This window comes from Mustela lutreola, chromosome 1 (genome assembly GCF_030435805.1).
Source record: "Mustela lutreola isolate mMusLut2 chromosome 1, mMusLut2.pri, whole genome shotgun sequence".
Taxonomy (NCBI): domain Eukaryota; kingdom Metazoa; phylum Chordata; class Mammalia; order Carnivora; family Mustelidae; genus Mustela; species Mustela lutreola.
In genome coordinates this window covers 22,722,575-22,742,629 of record NC_081290.1, presented here as the reverse complement: position 1 = coordinate 22,742,629, position 20,055 = coordinate 22,722,575, and the positions used below count along the sequence as shown (strand labels likewise).

General features: G+C 43.9%; 1 protein-coding gene, 1 long non-coding RNA gene and 1 pseudogene across 2 annotated transcripts in view; 2 read left to right on the top strand and 1 right to left on the bottom strand.

The window, feature by feature from the left end:
* LOC131823771 (uncharacterized) overlaps positions 1-15,789 on the top strand; it is a 45,236-nt gene extending 29,447 nt beyond the window's left edge. Inside the window, exon 3 of the long non-coding RNA XR_009350662.1 lies at positions 15,045-15,789. This is a non-coding gene — a long non-coding RNA (uncharacterized LOC131823771). The remainder of the gene's footprint in view (positions 1-15,044) is intronic.
* Positions 162-5,373, top strand: LOC131823763 (importin subunit alpha-1-like; annotated as a pseudogene).
* On the bottom strand, positions 9,916-17,729 carry SPINK2 (serine peptidase inhibitor Kazal type 2). The gene is made up of 4 exons (XM_059160520.1): positions 17,603-17,729; positions 16,701-16,753; positions 12,037-12,146; positions 9,916-10,233 (listed from the first exon to the last, which is right to left on the bottom strand). Exons 1-4 carry the CDS (start codon positions 17,655-17,657, stop codon positions 10,188-10,190), a joined length of 264 nt encoding a protein of 87 aa, XP_059016503.1. The 5' UTR covers positions 17,658-17,729; the 3' UTR covers positions 9,916-10,187.
* Positions 17,730-20,055: the final 2,326 nt, after the last annotated feature.

Below are 20,055 nucleotides of genomic sequence, written 5' to 3'. Positions count from 1 at the left end.
GGCAGAGAGGCAGGCAGAGAGAGGAGGAAGCAGGCTTCCCACTGAGCAGAGAGCCTGATGCGGGGCTCGATCCCGAGACCCTGGGATCATGACCTGAGCTGAAAGCAGAGGCTTAACCCACTGAGCCACTCAGGCACCCCACTGAGTTAGATATTTTGAGAGCACAATGATTTAAAAATAATAATAATAAAATAAGGACACTACATTTGGAGTCAGAAGACACGCTGTGCTCTTTAGTTGGCCAGGAGCCAAGGTGATTTAACCTGTTTCAGACTGTTCCCTAAACCATAAAACAGAGACCCAACAACCCCCAACTTATAGCAAATCATTGCTGGTCGACAAAAGAGAAGCCATCATGAATTGAACCCCTATTTCCTACAAGCACAATGCTTATCACAAACATGATGAAACTAATTGTAAAAAGTCGAACAAGAAAGTTCGAATATGGTTACAGGCATTTATTAACTATGTAAAACCACAGAGTCCTAAAAACTTAATAGCAAATGCTCCTTTGGAGAGGTTTTCTGCATAGCTCAGACTTTTTGCAGCTTATCAAAATATTTGGTTTATGAGGACAGCTTCTCCTAAGAAATCACCCTATAGCAAACAACGGATTTCTTCACTCCTCCAAAGACTAATACAACATGGAAAGCTAGGGTCATCTGCCTCACAGATATTCATTGCCAATTTCATGAGCATGGATGCCTCTGAAAGTATTTGAGTGGAAAATGCTTCTCTGGTGCCGCCTGTCTCTTCCTTTGCAGAGAAGAATTCGTTGGGGAACTCCATAGCCAAGATTCTAGCATCTCCATTCTTCAGCTTGGTCCGTGTTGCCAGGCCAATGCAATGGCCTTGGCACTTGGTCCCCAGACTTTCACTGTTGTTGTTGTGTTTGTTTGTTTGTTTTAATATATATTAGGTTTCTTATGGTGATGTTCTTATTTCCAGTAATAAAATTCACTAAAGTGAGGGTCAAAAGTCAAAACATTTCAAATTGTGGGTGAAAACATACATGAAAATGCCTACTAAAATATAAAGGACTGTTTTATTTTTTATATTTATTTGGGTTTTTTTAGTAATCTCTACACCCATCATGGGACTTAAACTCGTGACCCTGAGATCAAGAGTCACATGCTTTTCCAACTGAGCCAGCCAGGTGCCCCTAAAATATAGAAGACTTTGTAAACTGAAAATAGCCAAGGAAATATTAGATATTGTGCCTTATCAGAAGTAATGCAAAAGCTCACAAGGGTAGAAGTTTTCATCAGGATGAAGGCTACCAGAGGGGGATGGTGCAGAAGAAAAGCTTGGGAAGAAAGTTGGGAAAGTTCCTCATATACTTGCCCACCACAGAGAAGGGGTCTCCTAAATTCTCTTAGGCTAGTTTCCGTGTCAGAGCTGTTTGCTCGGGTCAGCTAAGCTGAGTCAGCTAACCCTCCTCCTGGGGCATCTTTTCAAATTCCAGCTTCTCCAGACAATCTGGGGATGTTTCGCTAACTCCTCCTCCAGAGGGGAAAACTGTTTCTATGTGTCTTTATTTCCCATCTTGACACTTAGGTCCTTGACCCCATGTGGATCCCAAATGGACCATTCACTCAGGTTTTTTGTTGTTGGTGGTGGTGTTTTTTTGTTTTTTGGGTTTTTTCCCCGAAGAAATGTGTCTTCAGAGAATCAAAGGAAAAGACGCTGTAATAAGCAGTTGGCAAGTGAAATTTGACTCTCCCAGGCCAGTGGCACCAAATGAGAAACGCGTCACTTAACTGATTTCTGGCTGAGCTCCCAAGCCGCTGGCCGTTCCCAGGAAGCCACTGCCCCCTTGTGTCTCAGCACTGGCCAGGAATTACTCTGGGACGGGGAAGAACATTCGACAAAAGTCTGTAAAAGATTATTGGTGGGCTATTCCTGGCTCTTACATTTGTTGATTCAAATAAGATTTCCTTTCATCTCATGGCTTCTTAGGTTATAATTCTTCTTCCCCATGAATTTTTAAAAGGCATGTTTTGTTATAATTATCAAAGTAGTGTATACTTCTTGAAGAAAAACTCATGTAGATTGATTTAATTTGTTAACGTTTGGATATATTTCTTCCATGGTTTTTTCTTTCCATATAAGGCAACCTAAGTTTACTTGGGGATAGGGAAAAAAAAAGCCACAGAACTATGAAATCTAATTTTATCATAAATGTTATGTAAACATGATCTCTCTCTACAACAAGAAAATTAACTTTTGAGTTTACTAGAGTGCCAAGAAACAGATTGTCTTTTTCTCTCAAAAAAATATAAGACACAAAGGATAGCACTTTAGATCATAGAGCCTTATAAAATTTGCCTATAGTTCCAATTCTGTGAATTACACAGTGGTAAATACAACTGTTAGACCCATTAAATTGAATATTATCTCATTTTCAAGACAAAAAAATAAAATTCTCTGTTCCAAAGATGAACTGTGGAATTCAGATTTTTTAAGATTTATTTATTTGACAGAGAGAGAGCACAAGCAGGGGGAGTGGGAGAGGGAGAAGCAGGCTCCCCACTGATCCCCATGATCCCCCTGGGATCATGACCTGAGCTGAAGGCAGACACTTAACGACTGAGCCCCCCAGGGCCCCCAGAATTCGGAAATTTGGCAGTCTAAATGATCCAGTGTGGTGTGTCATATTTCTAAATGCTGTGTAGATATGTTGCTTCCTCCCCACTTTGGAGAAGATAGAAACAAAGGCACAGATCTGGGCAAGCCAGAACTAGCTGAGAAGGAGTCCATTTCTCCACGTTCCTTTTCTTCTTTATCTTAATTCTTGTCTGTATCATCTAGATGTGTGTACAATACAACATAAATACAAACATATGGTGTCAGAGTGAGTCGTGGCTAAGAACTGGAATGGGCTTAGAGGAAGTTCAAGGTCACTCTGTGGCTTTATCTGATCCTTTATTCTCTTTGGAGACCTTGTGACTAAGAGGCTATTTCCAAAGAGCCCTGGAACAGTAGTTCTCCATTTCTTTGACCCGTAGATCTCTTTATTCTACAGAGAGAAAGTCCCACAGGCCACCTACTTCCTGTATGTCACTTTTTAAAAAATGTAGATGGGGCATCTAGGTGACTCAGTCAGCTCAGCGTCTAACTCTTGATCTCAATTTAGGTACTGAGTTCAAGCCCTGTGTTGGGTGCCACGCTGGGCACAGAGTCTACTTTAAAAAAAAAAAAAAATGCATGTAGATACCATCTTTGGGGTGATTGGTGGTGGACATTTTGAGGGCAACTGACCCGCAGCCAGCACACCCCAGACTGCCTCCAGTGGACGCCTGAGCCGGCTGTGTAGCTTTCTCCTTTTGTCTCATAACCATGTCCACCAACGAGAATGCTAATTCACCAGCTGCCCACCTTAACAGGTTCAAGAACAAGTGGAAAGACAGTACAGAAACGAGGCGGCGTAGAGAGAAGTTCACGTGGCGCTGAGGACAGCTAAGAAGGATGACCAGATGCTGAAAAGGAGAAACATAAGCTCGTTTCCCGATGATGCTACCCCTCCACTGCAGGAAACCCGCCAACACCCAGGGCACTGTAGAACAGTCTGTTGATGACAGTCAAGGGCATAAATAGCAACAATGTAGAAAGCCAACTCCAGGCTACTCAAGCTGCTAGGAAACTGCTTCCTAGGGAAAAATACAACATAATCCGGGCTGGATTGATTCCAAAATTTGTGGGCAGAACTGATGGTAGTCCCGTTCAGTATGAATCTGCTTGGCCTCCCACTGACATTGCTTCCGGGCCATCAGAACAGACCAAGGCTGCGGCAGATGGAGGTGCTAGCCCAGCACTCCTTTCCCTGTTGGCATCTTCCCACGCCCACATCGGTGAACAAGCTGTCTGGGCTCTAGGAAACATCGCAGGTTTTTTTTTTTTTTTTTTAAGATTTTATTTATTTATTTGACAGAGATCACAAGTAAGCAAAGAGGCAGGCAGAGAGAGAGGAGGAAGCAGGCCCCCCGCTGAGCAGAGAGCCCGATGTGGGACTCGATTCCAGGACCCTGAGATCATGACCTGAGCCGAAGGCAGCGGCTTAACCCACTGAGCCACCCAGGCGCCCCAACATCGCAGGTTTTTGAGAGGTTATCCAGTACGGTGCAGTTGGCCCGCTACTGGCTCTCCTTGAAGTTCCTGATACGTCATCTGTCTTTAGCATGTGGCTACGACCGTAACCTTCCTCGGACACAAACCTTTGTAGCAACAAGAATCCTGCACGCCCCTTAGATGCTGTTGAGCAGATTCGTCCTACCTCAGTTCGTCTCCTGCATCATGATGATACAGAAGTATTAGCAGATCCCTGCTGGGCCATCTCCTGCCTTCCTGATGGTCCAAATGAACGGACTGAAACGGTTGGGAAAACAGGAGTTGTGCCCCAGCTTGTGAAGTTTCTAGGAGCTACTGAATTGCCCACTGTGACTCCTGCACTAAGAGCCATAGGAAATCTTGTCACTGGGACAGAGGAACACTCAGGTTGTACTAGATGCAGGAGCACTTTCTGTCTTTCCCAGCCTGCTCGCGAACCCTGCTAGAAAACTAATATTCAGAAGGAAGTCACGTGGACAACGTCAAACATTACAGCCAGCCACGAGGATCAGATCCAGCAAGTCGTGAATCATGGATCAGTCCCATTCCTCATTGGTGTTCTCTCTAAGGCAGACTTTAAGACACAAAAGGAAGCTGTCTGGGCTGTGACCAGATATACAAGTGGTGGGACAGTTGAACAGATTGTATACCTCATTCACTGTAGCATAATAGAACCGTTGATGAACCTCTTAACTGCAAAGAATACCAAAATTATTCTGGTCATTCTGGATGCCATTTCCAACATCTTTCAGGCTGCTGAGAAACTAGGTGAAACTGAGAAACCTAGTGTAATGATTGAAGAATGTGGAGGTTTGGACAAAACTGAGGCTCTACAAAACCATGAAAAGGAATCTGTACGAAGCTTCCTTAAACTTGATTGAGAAGGATTTCTCTGTAGTGGGAGAGGAAGATCAGAATGCTGTGCCAGAAACTATCTCTGAAGGCCATCCGTCCCAAGTTCAGGGTCGCACTCCTGGGAACTTTAACTTCTAGATCATACAGCTGAGGCAGAAAGTTGTTATGTGCTCTGTTTGGTAGAAGTTTGTCTTACTGTTTCTCTTCTAAGAACTCTTTTTAAATGTGTTTTGTTATTGCAGCACTTTTTACAACAAAACTCTATTTGACCAGTTCCAAACTGTACAAACTGTAGGAAGCTGCCCTCTAAGTGGGTTTCTGATTTCTGTATGAAATCTCCTGTCTTGCAGTGTCCTGTAAATAAAGATTAAATTCCACCCGAAAACAAAAAAATGCATGTAGACCTTTAACCATTTTCAACAGAGAAAAATAAAACTTCCTTCTATAGAGATGACCTATGGGAATTGTGGAATTTGGTCATTTAAATGATCCAGTTAGTGGTGATTGCAAATGGCCAGTATTATGCATACACGAAAAATAATAATGCCTAAACCCACATAGCTTTATCAAAAAAGTCTACTGAATATTAAACTCTTAAATATAACATCTCAAAGTCTCTGATCAGGGATAATACACATTTTTATTTAACATGCTTGCACCTGGTGCCCTTTTTTGTGTGCTCTCTTCTCAGAGAAACTTACAAGAGCGATCCTGTAGGCCGCAATGGGCAGAGGCATGTTTTATTCATCATTGTACACCAGTGCCCAGCACGTAATAGAAACCCGCAAATGTTTATGGCATCCAGCAGTGGATGAGCAGATACTTAATTTAAAAAAAAAAAAAAAAGAAAGTCCTAAACCAGGTTTAAGACATGCTCCTAGAATTGTTCAAGATTACTTGGGCATTTAATGCTGTTCTCTTTTTCAGAGTAACGTAAGGACACAAATTAAATTCAGTGTTGGGCAGGAATCCAAAAGCTTATTTCTCTTGTGCGGCGTGAGCTGTGTGTTTGAATTGTCTTGCCTTTTGGGGCGAAGGAAGGAAATTCAGGGAGGTTAGTGGTTTTGTTGTCATTATTTCATGAGGCCTCCCAAACATTCCTTCAGTCAACAGATACACCCTGTGCTAGGCACTGTCTAAAGCACGGAAGATACCATGATGAGTAAGACTGGCAAGCTCTCTAACCTCTGGGAGATTCTATTCTGGAACTCTCCATACACTTGTACTATTATTCTTTTCACTGCTCACTTTGGGTAACTTAATGACAACATATCATTTTTATAATCAGAATATTTTTAAGAGAATATTTTTTAAGGAATTACTTAATAAAGGGTCACAAATCTGAATTTGTAATATGACTCTGAGCATCTTTGGGGCAGCACTGCCTCAATTACACAACCATGGAAGTGAAAAAAGACCAGGTACTCCCTTTACCACAAAAAAGGCACATAAATAAGTATAACCTTTGCAGAAAGAAATTTTGCAGTCTCTTTCAACATTTTTTTTAAGTAGTCTCCACACCCAAAATGGGGCTTGAACTCACAGCCCCAAGATCAAGAGTCATATGCTCTACCAACTAAGCCAGTCAGGCACCCCTCTTTCAACATTTTAAATCTGCCTGTCTTCTAACCAAGTAATCCCAATCTTGTAAGTTTATCCTAAAGATTGCTTGCACAAATAAAGAAGGATACATGTACCAAAATGGCACTGACACATTATTTGTTATGGTGGGAAATGACAACCTAAATGTCCATCACTAGGGAATTGTAAGTAAATTCTGGTATGCCCATACAATAGAAGATAATGCAGTTCTTTTTCAAAGGAAGTAGATCTCTATGTAATGACTTGGGAAAATATACATCATACCTCGTTATAGGGCCAGGTAAGTCAAAAAAGCAGGCTGATTTTTTTTTAAAGGTATGGTTTTCTATAAAATAGCCAATGTTTCAGGTGTGCTAAGCACCTGACATGTATTATTTTCTCCTCACAACACTGTGAAATAGGTACTGTTATCATCCTCACTTTACAGAGGAGGAAAGAAAGCTAAATCATAACTTGCTCAATGAATGCAGGTATGTGACTTTGAGCCCATGTGCTTAGTCAATCTGCTGTATCCAGGAACCACTTCTCCCTTTAATTAGACGCGTTGAAGTTGGGGTTTTTCCACTCTCAACCAAGAAAATCCTAATAAACAATCCAAATACAGCTCAATTGAGACTAGATAAATAATAGCACAATAATATAATATACTGTGTAGCTTTAAGAAAAAAGAAACTACAGGGGTGCCTGGGTGGCTCAGTCGGTTGAGCAACTGCCTTCAGCTTGGGTCATGATCTTGGGTCTCAGGATCCTAGTATGGAGCCCTGCATAGGGCTCCCTGCTCAGGAGGGAGTCTGCTTCTCCCTCCCCCCATCCCTGTCACGCAGGCACGCGCTCTCTCTCTCTCTCTCTCTCAATAAATAAACTCAAAAAAACAATAAAATTAAATAAAAAGAAGAAACTACATATATTAATATAAATATAAACCTAATATTAAAAAGAAAAACAAGTTTATAGGAGATATATATAAGTATATATATGCTTTAAGATAATAGACAAAAATTTACACAAAAAAGCATAGAAGTATTAACAGTTAAATGTCATAAAACCAATACTGCAGCAAAATTCTTTTAACACATTTTTACACTGGTGAATCTTTTTTAAATTATTTATTGAAATCATTATTATTAGTTCTTTCTGACTATAAAAGCCTTCCATGTCATTGTAGGAGGAGCGGATAAGAGAAGAATGAGACTAAAAGAGGGGCACCTGGGTGGCTCAGTGGGTTAAAGCCTCTGCTTTCGGCTCAGGTCATGATCTCAGGGTCCTGGGATCGAGTCCCGCATTGGGCTCTCTGCTCAGCAGGGAGCCTGCTTCCTCCTCTCTCTGCCTGCCTCTCTGCCTACTTGTGATCTCTGTCAAATAAATAAAATCTTTAAAAAAAAAAAAGAATGAGACTAAAAGAGAGAGACCCTTTTACTTTATATGTTTCCAAATTGCTTGAATTTATTAGAAGAGTTTATGTGATAACAACACAACTCCCAGTGCTATAAGAAAAAAAAAAAAAAAGGTGTGTAGTGGGGAATATTGAATGGACAGTGGGCCAGCTCACAAAATCAAAGGAAAAGTTGACCAACTAAGCCTAAACCTTGGCAAGGCAGGAAACAGGGATCCCTCAGCCCTAGCCCAGAATGTCAACTTTTACCAAGATGCTCTGAGTCTTCCGTCTCTGCTTCCTCGGCGTGTTGGCCTCATGCCCTCTTACTATAGTCTTTCTCCATGGTGAGGGGTCACCATGCTTCTTTAGGGCAGAAGGGAGAGGTCCTGGGTACACCCAATGACTAATGTGTACTACACAAGCATAAATTTCTCTCAAAAATTTTTTAGAGCTATCTTCATCTTATGTGTAAATACGTTTATATTCAAATGACAAAGATGTGTGTAGAGGAACGTTCTCTGAAACAGTTTTATAATCATTAGAAGTTGTAAACAACCTGTAGTTAACATTTGTTGGTTTTTTTTTTCTCTTGGATTTTCGTCTTTCTTCCCTCTGGGAACAATGCACCCAGTGTACCATGTCAGCTGAACAGGCCCTACACCACCTTACTTCCTGTGGCCACAACAATCGGCCTGAAGCGTGGATGTGTAATGAACCAATCATGAGTCTTTGTCCAGAAGAGTCATTTTCTTTTCAGGTAGTACAATTTTAGGGGCTGTGACTTCAGATTCTTTTTTTTACCTGGAGCTCGTGGAAAAGAATGATTTCCTGTTAGTTCAGGAAGTTGCTAGGACAGAATCTAGAACTTCAGATTTTTGTCTCTTACACAGGAGGTGAAGCTAGTCTAAGAATGAAGCTCTTTATGCTAAAATAAACAGAGATAAGGGGCACCTGGGTGGCTTAGCCAGTTGCAGGTCACCTTGGGCTCAGGTCATGATCTCAGGGTTCTGGGATCCAGCCCCACAAAAGTCTCCCTGCTCAGCGGGGAGTCTGCTTCTCCCTCTCCCTCTGCCCGTCCACCCCACTTGTACTCTCTCAAATAAATAAATAAATAAATAAATCTTAAAAAAAAAAAATTACCGGAGCCCTGAGTGTCTCAGTCGGTTAAGCATCTGCCTTTGGCTCAGGTCACAATCCCAGGGTCCTGGGATCCAGCCCCATATCAGGCTCCCTGCTCAGCAGGAAGCCTGCTTGTCCTGTCACTCTCCCTCTGCCTGCCACTACCCATGCTTGTGTGTTCTCTCTCTTTGTCAAATAAACAAATAAAATCTTTTTAAAAATTAAAAAAATAAAGTAATCCGCCATCGCCTTTATTATTGCTAATGTTTATTCTTATTTTGTATCAAACTCGAAAACGGGATGTCCCAATCTCAGTACTACTGATACTTTGGACTGAAAAATTCTTTGTTGCTGGGAGCTGTCCTGGGTGCTGTAGGATGGTTGGCAACATCCCCTGCGTCTACCCACTAGATGTCAGCAGTGCCCACCCTTCAATAGTGACACCAAAAATGCCTCCAGACGGTATCGAGAGACGTCCTCTGAGGGGGAAATCGCCCCAGAGCTGAGAACCACTGCTCTAAAAGGAGTGAAAACCCAAATATCTGCATGAGCCCTGATGGGAAACTATTGGAAGACGATACTGAATCTAGGAAATATTTTTACCTGCATGATCCTGGACTTCACCAGCTCAGGTTACAGTCAGCTCCAAGTATTTCACAGGCATGTGCCCAGTGCAGAACACTGTCTAGGTACCTATACTTTAACTTTGAAAGATGTGTAGGAAGGGGGAAAGAGAATAAATCTTGCCCTCTAAACAAAGACTCCACTTCGCCCTCATGAAAGTCATCTTTGCCTGCGAGAAGAGCCACCAGCAGGCTGCGGAGTAAGAACGGGTATTCAACAGAGAACAGCACTACTTGAAGACAAGGCTGATTTTATTCCAGCTAAATAAAGCAATGCACAGGGGCACTAGGCAATAAGCTTAACTCAAAGGGCAAAAGCCAAGAAACAAGGGGTTTTTTTTGTGTTTGTTTTAATTATCCGTCACTGCACATAGCCCTCTTCCACACCTCCCATGGGCTAAGAAATCCCATGCAAAGGAACATAGGAAAGAGAAAAGGGGAAATGGAATTCATCTAGCATACTGTGGAAGGTGGTTCCTCCGAGTTCTCTTCTATAAACTGCTCCATCAACACGGTCCACTCCGGATTATTTTAATATCATGACCTTCTTCCCTGCAAATTGAACAACCATAAGACATACTTATTACCCATCATACTGAAACTGTCCTGCCCTTTGTACCAAGAAGACCCATAGATTTCCTCTCAGGGGATGCTGACTTAATCATTTTTAAAGCTAAATCTGGTACACAGTGAGTGTGAAAGCCTCAACTCTATCATTTTTTTTTCCTAATCCTGGGCACTAACCTCAGAAAAATCACTCCGAGAAGACTGAGGTAACTCACCAAAGACTGACATCAGAGAATGGACCCCCAATCTACAAAGCAGAATACCCTGTCCTGGCGTGATACTTTGGATATGATTCCTTCCCATGGAACACATTAGGCTAAGCTAGAGTAAGATGACATAGGGTGTCAGTGGCCAATGTGAACTCCCGTATTAGTTGTCGATGTCTGACGTAGGACCTAGGGCATGCCCATACACATTAGCTCTGTGACCAACACATGAGTAAGAACTTGCTTGAAAAACGTGTGCTAAGACCAAGTGGGCCCAGCTGATGTGGCAGAGACTCTTGGTTACAACTAGTACACCTAACTAAGCTGACTCTCACGCAAGGGAGCTGTCCAGCAGACGTCTGAAGGCTGATCGACCACCCAAGCTGTAGGTGTGAAGATGCTACGTCAAGACAGATGCTGCTGGAGGCTCTGTCAGCATAGAAGGTGACCTGCCTGAAATCCAGGCCAAAGCTTGTCGCAGGACAGGTGTCTCCCTGCTCGCCTTGTGACGCCCTCCTGGATCCTCTTCAGAGGGGCTTCTTAATTCCCTCCACTAAATTTTTTTTAAGATTTTGTATTTATTTGACAGAGAGAAACACAGCGAGAGAGAGAACACAAACAGGGGGAGTGGGGGAGGGAGAAGCAGGCCTCCTTCTGAGGAGGGAGCCTGAGGCAGGACTCCATCCCAAGACCCTGAGGTCATGACCCAAGCCGAAGGCAGACACTTAACCGACTGAGCCACCCAGGGGACCCCTCCACTAACTTTCTTGTGTGACTAATTTGTGTGATAAAATTTGCAATAAACTGAGGAATTCATGAATTTAAAATTGGCACTACGTGGTTATTTGAAATGTGCCTAATCCTGCGATTCGCCCTGCTTTACCCCTACGGGAGGAGTCACAGTCCCCTGTTGGGACATGAAGGACATCAGGTAGAACACATACTACTTAGTATTCTCCTAGGTAGAATTGTTAAGACCTATGTCCCAACTCATAATGAAGGAGGTACAGGTTACCTGCACATGCCTCTGAATTTAAAAGACTATTCAAGGGGCACCTCAGCTGATGGAGCATACAACTCTTAATCTCAGGGTCATGAGTTCAAACCCCACACTGGGTTTGGAACCTACTTAAAAAAATTTTTTTAGGGACATCTGCATCAGGATCCCCACTCAGCAGGGAGTCTGCTTTTCCCTCTCCCTCTGCTCCTTCTCCCGTTCCTTCTCTCTCTCTAATAAATAAAATCTTTTTTTTAATTTTTAAATAAATAAATAAAAACTACTTAGTATTTCACAAGTTTAACTATTAAATATACTCCTAATTTGGAGAAACTGCCCATCCATGGTTAGTAACATAGCCTGATTATCTAGTCTATAGTTGGTTAATCACAAATGCCATTCTCTAGCTTTGACCTAGAAAATACACTAAAAGATTCTGTCTTTTTAAATGTTGTCTGAAAACAGAACTACTATGTCACATATGATTCTGACATTCAAGAAAAGAGTTGCTACTTCCTAAGCAATCAAAAATCAAGAAAAAGACTAAAGAAAACTTGGCTAGTCTGTACTGTAAAATTATGTTACCTGATTTTCATACACAGAGTACACTCGTTGGGATAAGTGGACATGTCACTTCCACATACAGGGCTAAAGTCTCTGGGACATCCTGGTAATTTATACTGATTGCAGTTTGGCTAGAAAAGAGAAAGGAAGACAGAAATTACAGAACTAAGACATTCTTTTCACAAAATAGTGGAGGGGAAGACAAAGTCTCAAGTCTCCCAGATTTCCTAGAAACATCCTACAAAAATATTTCTATTTGCCACACACAAAATGATTTTTCAAATGCAAAAAAAACCCAGATGCAACATTGAAGCAATGGTTTAATGCCTAATATGTAAGAAAAGGACCTCAGTCTGGTTGATTTTTATTCATTTATTATTTTTTTTTTTTTTTTTTTTTTTTTTTTTTTTTTTTTTTTTTTTTTTTTTATTTATTTGTCAGAGAGAGAGAGGGAGAGAGCCAGCACAGGCAGACGGAATGGCAGCAGAGGCAGAGGGAGAAGCAGGCTCCCTGCTGAGCAAGGAGCCCGATGTGGGACTCGATCCCAGGACGCTGGGATCATGACCTGAGCCGAAGGCAGCTGCTTAACCAACTGAGCCACCCAGGCGTCCCATTCATTTATTATTTTTAAATTAAAATTTTTTAGAAAGGGAGGGGAGGTAGGAGGGGGAGAGGGAGATAGAGAAAATCTCAAGCAGACTCCATGCTCAGGACAGATCCTAGTGCGGGGCTCAATCCCACAACCCTGAGATCATAACCTGAGCCAAAATCAAAAGTTAGATGCCCAACCAACTGAGCCACCCAGGTGCCCCAGTCTGGCTGATTTTAAGATTTTTTTTTTTTTTTTTTGGACAGAGAGAGATCACAAGTAGGCAGAGAGGCAGACAGAGAGAGAGAGAGAGGAGGAGGAAGCAGGCTCCCTGCCGAGCAGAAAGCCTGATACGGGACTTGATCCCAGGACCCTGAGATCATGACCCAAGCCAAAGGCAGCGGCTTAACCCACTGAGCCACCCAGGCGCCCTGGCTGATTTTGAAATGAAAGGCCAAGACAGGACACCATACTCACTTTCCAATCCTTTAACTTTGTAATTTGCATCCTACTACTATCTCCACATTAATGCTGTTACGTTCCACCTTAATCCCTTGGCATAATATCAAGACAAATTCAAGAATCTAATCTTTTAGTCTGGACCTTTAAGGTATTAGCATGTAACAGCACCAAAGAAAGCAGCAGGTTCATAACTGGACCTTCCTTAGGGGTTGCTATGGGTTGAATTGTACCCACTCAAAAAGTGATGTTAAAGTCATAACTACCAGTACCTCAGAATGTGACCTTATTGGACATAGGGTCTTTGTATAGAGAATCAAGTTAAAATGAGGTCAGCAGAATGGACCCTAATCCAGTATTACTGGTATCCTTATAAAAAGGGAAAATTTGAGGGCACCTGGGTGGCTAAGTGGGTTAAGCCTCTGTCTTCAGCTCAGGTCACAGTCTCAAGGTCCTGGGATCAAGTCCGACATCAGGCTCTTTGCTCAGCAGGGAGCCTGCTTTCCCCTCTCTCTGCCTGCCTCTCTGCCTACTGTGATCTCTCTCTGTCAAATAAATAAAATCTTTTAACAAAAAAAAAAGGGGGGATTTAAATACAGAGTCACCAACAGAGGAACGATCATGTGAAGACATTCTCTGATGGACTAGATAAACAACTAATCAAAATCAATCTATTTAGCCTGCAGATCTTAGGGTTTTTTAGTATTCAACAGAAGTTTTCAAATGCTTTCATCTCAAAGAATGACTAATATAAGGATTTGGAGGAGGACTAACAGGCCGGTGAGGAAGTTCTGTTTATTTTGTTTTGTTTTTTAAGCAGAAAACCTTTGATGTCTCTCAGATTCCCCAAGGGATCTATCCAGCGAGAAGACAGTGTTGGTATCCCAGGCTGTTTTCAGTCTAATTCTCATGATTTCAAAGCCAGCTTTGACTATCTACCATTTAACTTTATTAAATTCAGGTTACTCACTTCCTGGATTTTCTCTGAGCTGAGACATGAGGCTTTATGAACAAATACTTTTCACTCTTATCAATGATGTCAAATAATTTCATTAATATATTATGCCCCCATTAACCCTAGTTTTATTATATATATATATATATATATATATATATATATATAAATTCAGAATAGGTTCACCATCTAGGGAGGCTCTAAATTACACCTCACAACATGCCAATTATAGAGGAGAGTTTACCCATGGTAGTCTGCTCCTCAGAGCTTTTGAAGACACTCTCATTCTGGAAGAGGGCCACATCACGTTTTTACTTACTCCTTAGAATCAATTTAATTTCTGTAGAAGGATGTGCTATGTTTCTAGATAATTCTCTGAGCTTTATACTCTGAATCTTTTCTTCTGAAAAGTTCTTAAATACTTTACCAGATATATTCCCTTGTTTGTGTATTTGATAAATGGAAAAGATTTTAAGATAGATGATAAACAAGGACAAAGACAAATTGAGTCCTGCCTGTAAGAAGTTCAGTGTAGAGTAAGAAAACAAAAAATACACATGGAAAAAAAAATAAATAAAATAATTTTAAAAAAAGAAATATACACGGTGGCAGATAGAATGTAGATCAGAGGGATTTGGGAGAATGTCTACCTCAAGGAAATAGAGCAGACTAACCAAAAGCACAGTGGTGAGGGAAGTGTTTGATCTGAGAGCAAAGCAGTTTAATTTAAAGGAGCATCCAACACTCTTTCATAATAAAAACTCAACAATCTAAGCAGAAAAGACATCTTCCTCAACCACCTGTAAAACACCCAGAGCTAACATTATATCTAATAGTAAAAGACTGAATGCTTTTCCCTCCAGATTAGGAATAAGACAAGGATGTCCATTTTCATTTCTTCTTTTCAACCTGATATAGAATATTCTAGCAAAGACAATTAGGCAATAAAATAAATAAAAGGCATCAGATTGGGAAGGAAGAAATAAAACTATTTCTGATTTATACAAAATTTCTCTTTTTATATAGACAGGTCTGAGGAATACAAAAGGAACGACTACAACTAAAAATGAAGTCCAACAATGCTGCAGGATACAAGATCGATATACAAAAATCAGTTGTATTTCTATACACTTGCAGTGACGCATCTGAAAATGAAATTAAGAAAAAAGACCCATTTATAACAACATTAAAAAGAATAAAATATTTAGGAACATACTTAACAAAAGAAGTGTAAGAATTAAACACCAAAAACTACAAAACATTGCTGAAAGAAATTAAAGACCTAAATTAGTGAAAAGGAATCCCATATACATAGATCAAAAGATTTCACTTTCTTAAGATGGCAATTGTCCCTAAATGGCTCTATAGGTTCAATGCAATCCCTATCAAAAATGCCAACTGCTTTGTTTTGCAAATTGGCAAAATGATCTTAAAATTCATATGGAAATGCAAGTGACCCTGAAAAGCCAAGACAATCTTGAAGAAAAAGTTGTAAGATTCACACTTCCCCATTTTGAAACTTACTACAAAGGTACAGTAATTAAAATGGTGTAGCACTAACATCTGAAACTCATATAACACTGTATGTTAACTACTCTGGAATTAAAAACAAAACAAGGGTGCCTGGGTGGCTCAGTGGGTTAAGGTGCTGCCTTCGGCTCAGGTCAGGATCCCAGGGTCCTGGGATCGAGTCCTGCATTGGGCTCTCTGCTCAGGGGAGAGCCTGCTTCCTCCTGGCTCTCTCTCTGCCTGCCTCTCTGCCTGCTTGTGATCTCTCTCTGTCAAACAAATAAATAAAATCTTAAAAAAAAAAAAAAAAAGGGGCGCCTGGGTGACTCAGTCATAAGTGTCCAATTCTTGGTTCGGCTCAGGTCATGATCTCAGAGTTGGGGAGATGGAGCCCCATATCAGGCTCCCCACTCCACAGGGAGTCTGCTTTCCCCTCTCTCTCTTCCCTCTGTGCCTCTCTACACCATGCCCTTTCTTTCTCTCTAAGATGAATAAATAATGGCACGCCTGGGTGTCTTGGTTGGTCAGTTAAGTGTCTTTCTTCCACTCAGGTCAGGATCCCAGGGTCCTGGGACTGCATCTAGTTCCTTGCTCAGCCAGGAGCCTGCTTCTCCCTCTGCTGCTGCTTCCCCTGCTCGTGTGCTCGCTCTTTCTCTCCCTCTCTTTGACAAATAAGTAATTAAATCTTTAAAATGAATAAATAAATCTTAAAAACAATAATAAAAATAAAACAAAAACAGTGTGCCAATAGCATAAGGATAGAAGAGCACAAGCTATGGGAAAGCAGTGGAAGGTACAGGAAGAAAGACAGGCTGCAGTCAGGACACTCTGTGGACATTATTATTTAGATAATGTTCATAAAATGTCTAGTACAAGACGTAACCATTAGACCAAGGACCTTTTGAATCATCAAAGAAACTATTAAAGGAAACTACGTGCTGAGGGCTTCAAGGACTGAGCTATTTTCAACCAAAATTTACAATTTTGATCTGCATGAAAAGATCTGCCTTAGAATCTGAATTCTGAAGAGGCAGTCAACAGTTTCAGAAGTGGAAGGTCAAAAAAAAAAAAAAAAAAAAAAAAAAGTGGCAGGTCCGGCCTGAAAACTAGCCCCAACCCAACCCATCTGGTCTTCCCTACGAGTGGAAACAATACAGGCGGTTTCCTACTTACTGTTCTGTATTCCGAAGGCTGATCAAACTCCGAGCTCAAAGAGTCCAAAGAGGCTGCAAGAAGAAGACAGACCTTCAAGTACACGGTCAAGGTCAATTCTTACTCATTAGGGGCTTTTAAAATCCAGCTTGTTGTTCATCCCGGCCCACCCTCTCCCGTTGTCTCAGATGCCTAGCTTCTTTGAACAGCCCCCACCGCCCACCCCCACACCCCCAGATAAGGGTATTCAGGCGTCCTCTGGCACCGCTCCCGCAGGCACAGCGAAGGAACATTTGGCACCGGTTCTGTAATGCACCACCCTAACGCCTGAGATAGAACTTCGGAGCTTTGGAATAAAAGAGAAGTAACTCTGATTCTCGATCTTTTTCTCCTCTGGGGCTCGGGGCAACAAACGCACCACTTAACGTTAAGGGCTACGGTTTTAACTCGGTTTTCAAACCGGCGTGTAATGGGGCGGGCCTCAAGCCCCTTTCTCCTAAGCCTCAGCGCGCCAGACGCACTCGGCGGTCACCAGCCCTCTCCCTGCTCTCCTGCAGAGCTTCAGTGGGGGCCCCTGTGTCCGTAAAAAACCAACGTCTGACAGTGGCCTCCAGAAAATCGGCTTCAAGGGAGAAAGGGCAGACGGCAGGGGGTCACTGCGGAGCAGCCGGGAGCCAAGGCCAGGCAGGAACCAAAGAGCATCGCTGCCTCCCCCGCAACCCCCCAGCCCTGCACGCCCCCCACGTTCGCACTCCTAGACGACCGCGGGCCGCGGGAACCGCCAGTAACGGGTGTGCGGAGGGCCGCCAGGGGGCCGGGATCCCGGGGTGGGTAGCTGGGGGGCCAGACCCACTTCCCGATGGTCCTCCGCACCGCCCCCTACCCCGTCCTGGCCGAGCAGGCGGGTGAGCGGTGAGCGCTACCTGCCAAGTCCGCGGCCAGGAGCAACAGCACCAAGCGCACGGCCGAGAGCGCCATGCTCCCTCCGCGGTCAGCCGTCTGAGCGCCGTCTGAGCGCCGCCCGCTCCCGCGATGCGCGACCAGCACCGCGCGCCCAGCACCGCGCGCCCGCGTGGGACCCGCGACGGGCAGGCTGGGAGGGAGGGGGAGAGGCGGGGGGCGGGGAGGGGCGACGCGAGGGGAGGGGCCGTCGTTACCCCGCACCTTCCTTCCCGCCCAGGATCGGAGTGAGCTGTTGAGGGCGCGATCTCTCCTTGCCGCAAACAAGAACCTCGTGGGAGCCCCTGGGGGAACAACTTTGGGGAACAACTACAGAGTTGGAATTACAGATTCCGTCAGCCAGCCCCTATTTCTTCAGCATCCACTCCGTCCGAGGCGGTGTTTGGGCGCTAAACAGGGGAGGCCCCTGCTCTCTGGAGGTTTTCTCGTGTAGGTGCTGGGGATGGGGAGACGCAGGAAACAAGTGAATCCAGGCAGTAATTTCTCGAATTAAGTGCTAGAGGTGGTGGGAGAAGGGGAAAGACTCCGCCGGGGAGGTCCGGGAAAGCCTTTCAGAGGTGGCTTTTTTTTTTTTTTTTTTTTTTTTAAAGAGAAAGAGATCACAAGTAGGCAGAGAGGCAGGCAGAGAGAGGGAGAAGCAGGCTCCCTGCTGAGCAGAGAGCCCTATGCGGGGCTCGATCCCAGGACCCTGAGATCATGACCCGAGCCGAAGAAAGAGGCTTAATCCACTGAGCCACCCAGGCACCCCCAGAGGTGGCTTTTGAGCTGAAAGCTGAAATGGGAGAAGGAAGCCTGGTGAAGAGGAAAGGCTCAAGGAAAGCCAGCGCGGAGACCCAGAAGCAGGAGCAGACAGCTCAGGGTTTCAGCCCAGCCGCCCGCTGCTGGTGAATTAGAGGGAGGGGGAAGGGAGATGGGCCCCAAGGCCAACATCCGGTGTGGAGGTACCTGCCACGATAAGGAATTTGGACTTGTTCTGGCTGCAGCAGGAAACCAATGGAGGATTTTAAGCTTGGGAAGGCCCCTGATCTGGCATGTGCTTTGATAGATTGGATGAAGAATGGACAAGAGATACATAAGAGCGGAGGCAGGGAGACAAATCAGGTGGCTTTTGCGGTAATCCAAGCAAGCGATGGTGGAGGCTTAAATTAATGCGTGGCATGCCCTGGTGAGAAGTCAGATTCAGGATTGACTCTGGAGGTGGAACCAAGTGGCGTGAAGAGAGTAACCAAGGATGTTTGCTGGACTTTTGTTGTGAGCAGCCCCGGGGAGTGAGGGTGGAAGGTCCCTGTGATGGAGACCATTTGGAGACAGTGCCTGTGGGAGATCCGGTGGACATGTGGACAAGGCAGTTGGAATTACAGTTGGAGCTGGAGATACAATTGAAGAAAACGTCAGCATGTCAAAGGTACTTCAGAATCCTAGGTCTAACGCCCAGCAAGAAAGTATTGCAGGGATCCAGATCAGAGCGCTGGGGCACCCCTGGATGCAGAGGTTTGAACCATGTGGAGAGGAAAGCTGTGAAGGAGGAAGAAAACCAGGCCAGAGTCTGGGGTTACAGAGCACGGGGGAGGGGTGCAACCGTGTCCGCTGCTGCCATGAAGCTGAGAATTTGGCAGACTGAGGGATGTAGTCAGTCACTGACAGCCTTAAGAAGGACTAGTTCAGAGAAGTGATGGGGTCCAGGGCCCACATAGCAAGGGTTGAAAGGAATGAAGTGAAAAAGTTGAGACAGAGTTTAGATAACTCTTGTGAGTTTTGGTATAAAAAGGAAGCCAGGTATGGGCAGGAGGCAGCCTATGAGACTTCCAAAATGTCTTATGAGGGTCCTGTCGAAACTTTCCAATGTCTTCCCACCTTGCTAGGAGTGAAAACCAAAGTCCTTACTATGGTCTCCAAAGCTTCTGCTCTTCTCTCTCTCTCTCTCTCTCTCTCTTTTTAAAAATATTTTATTTATTTATTTGACAGAGATCACAAGCAGGCAGAGAGGCAGGCAGAGAGAGAGGAGAAAGCAGACTCCCCACTGAGCAGAGAGCCCGGACTCTCGGGGCTCGATCCCAGGACTCTGGGATCATGACCTGAGCCGAAAGCAGAGGCTTTAACCCACTGAGCCATCCAGGTGCCCCCACCTCTGCTGGTCTCATACTGTTCGTGCCTGACTCACTCTTCCCGGCCACACTGGCCTCCTTGCTCCCATCCTGGAGCCTTCAAACTTGCTGCTCCCTCTGCCTCAACGCCAACATAGCTTCCTCCTCCCCTTCCATTTGTCTCTGCGCAAACAGCCTCACACCAGAAATGACTTCCCTGATCATAAAGTTAGTAGGGCGCCTAGGTGGCTCAGGCAGTTAAGCGTCCAACTTCAACTCGGGTCATGATCTCGGGGTCCTGGGACTGAGCCCCGCTTAGTGGGGAGTCTGCT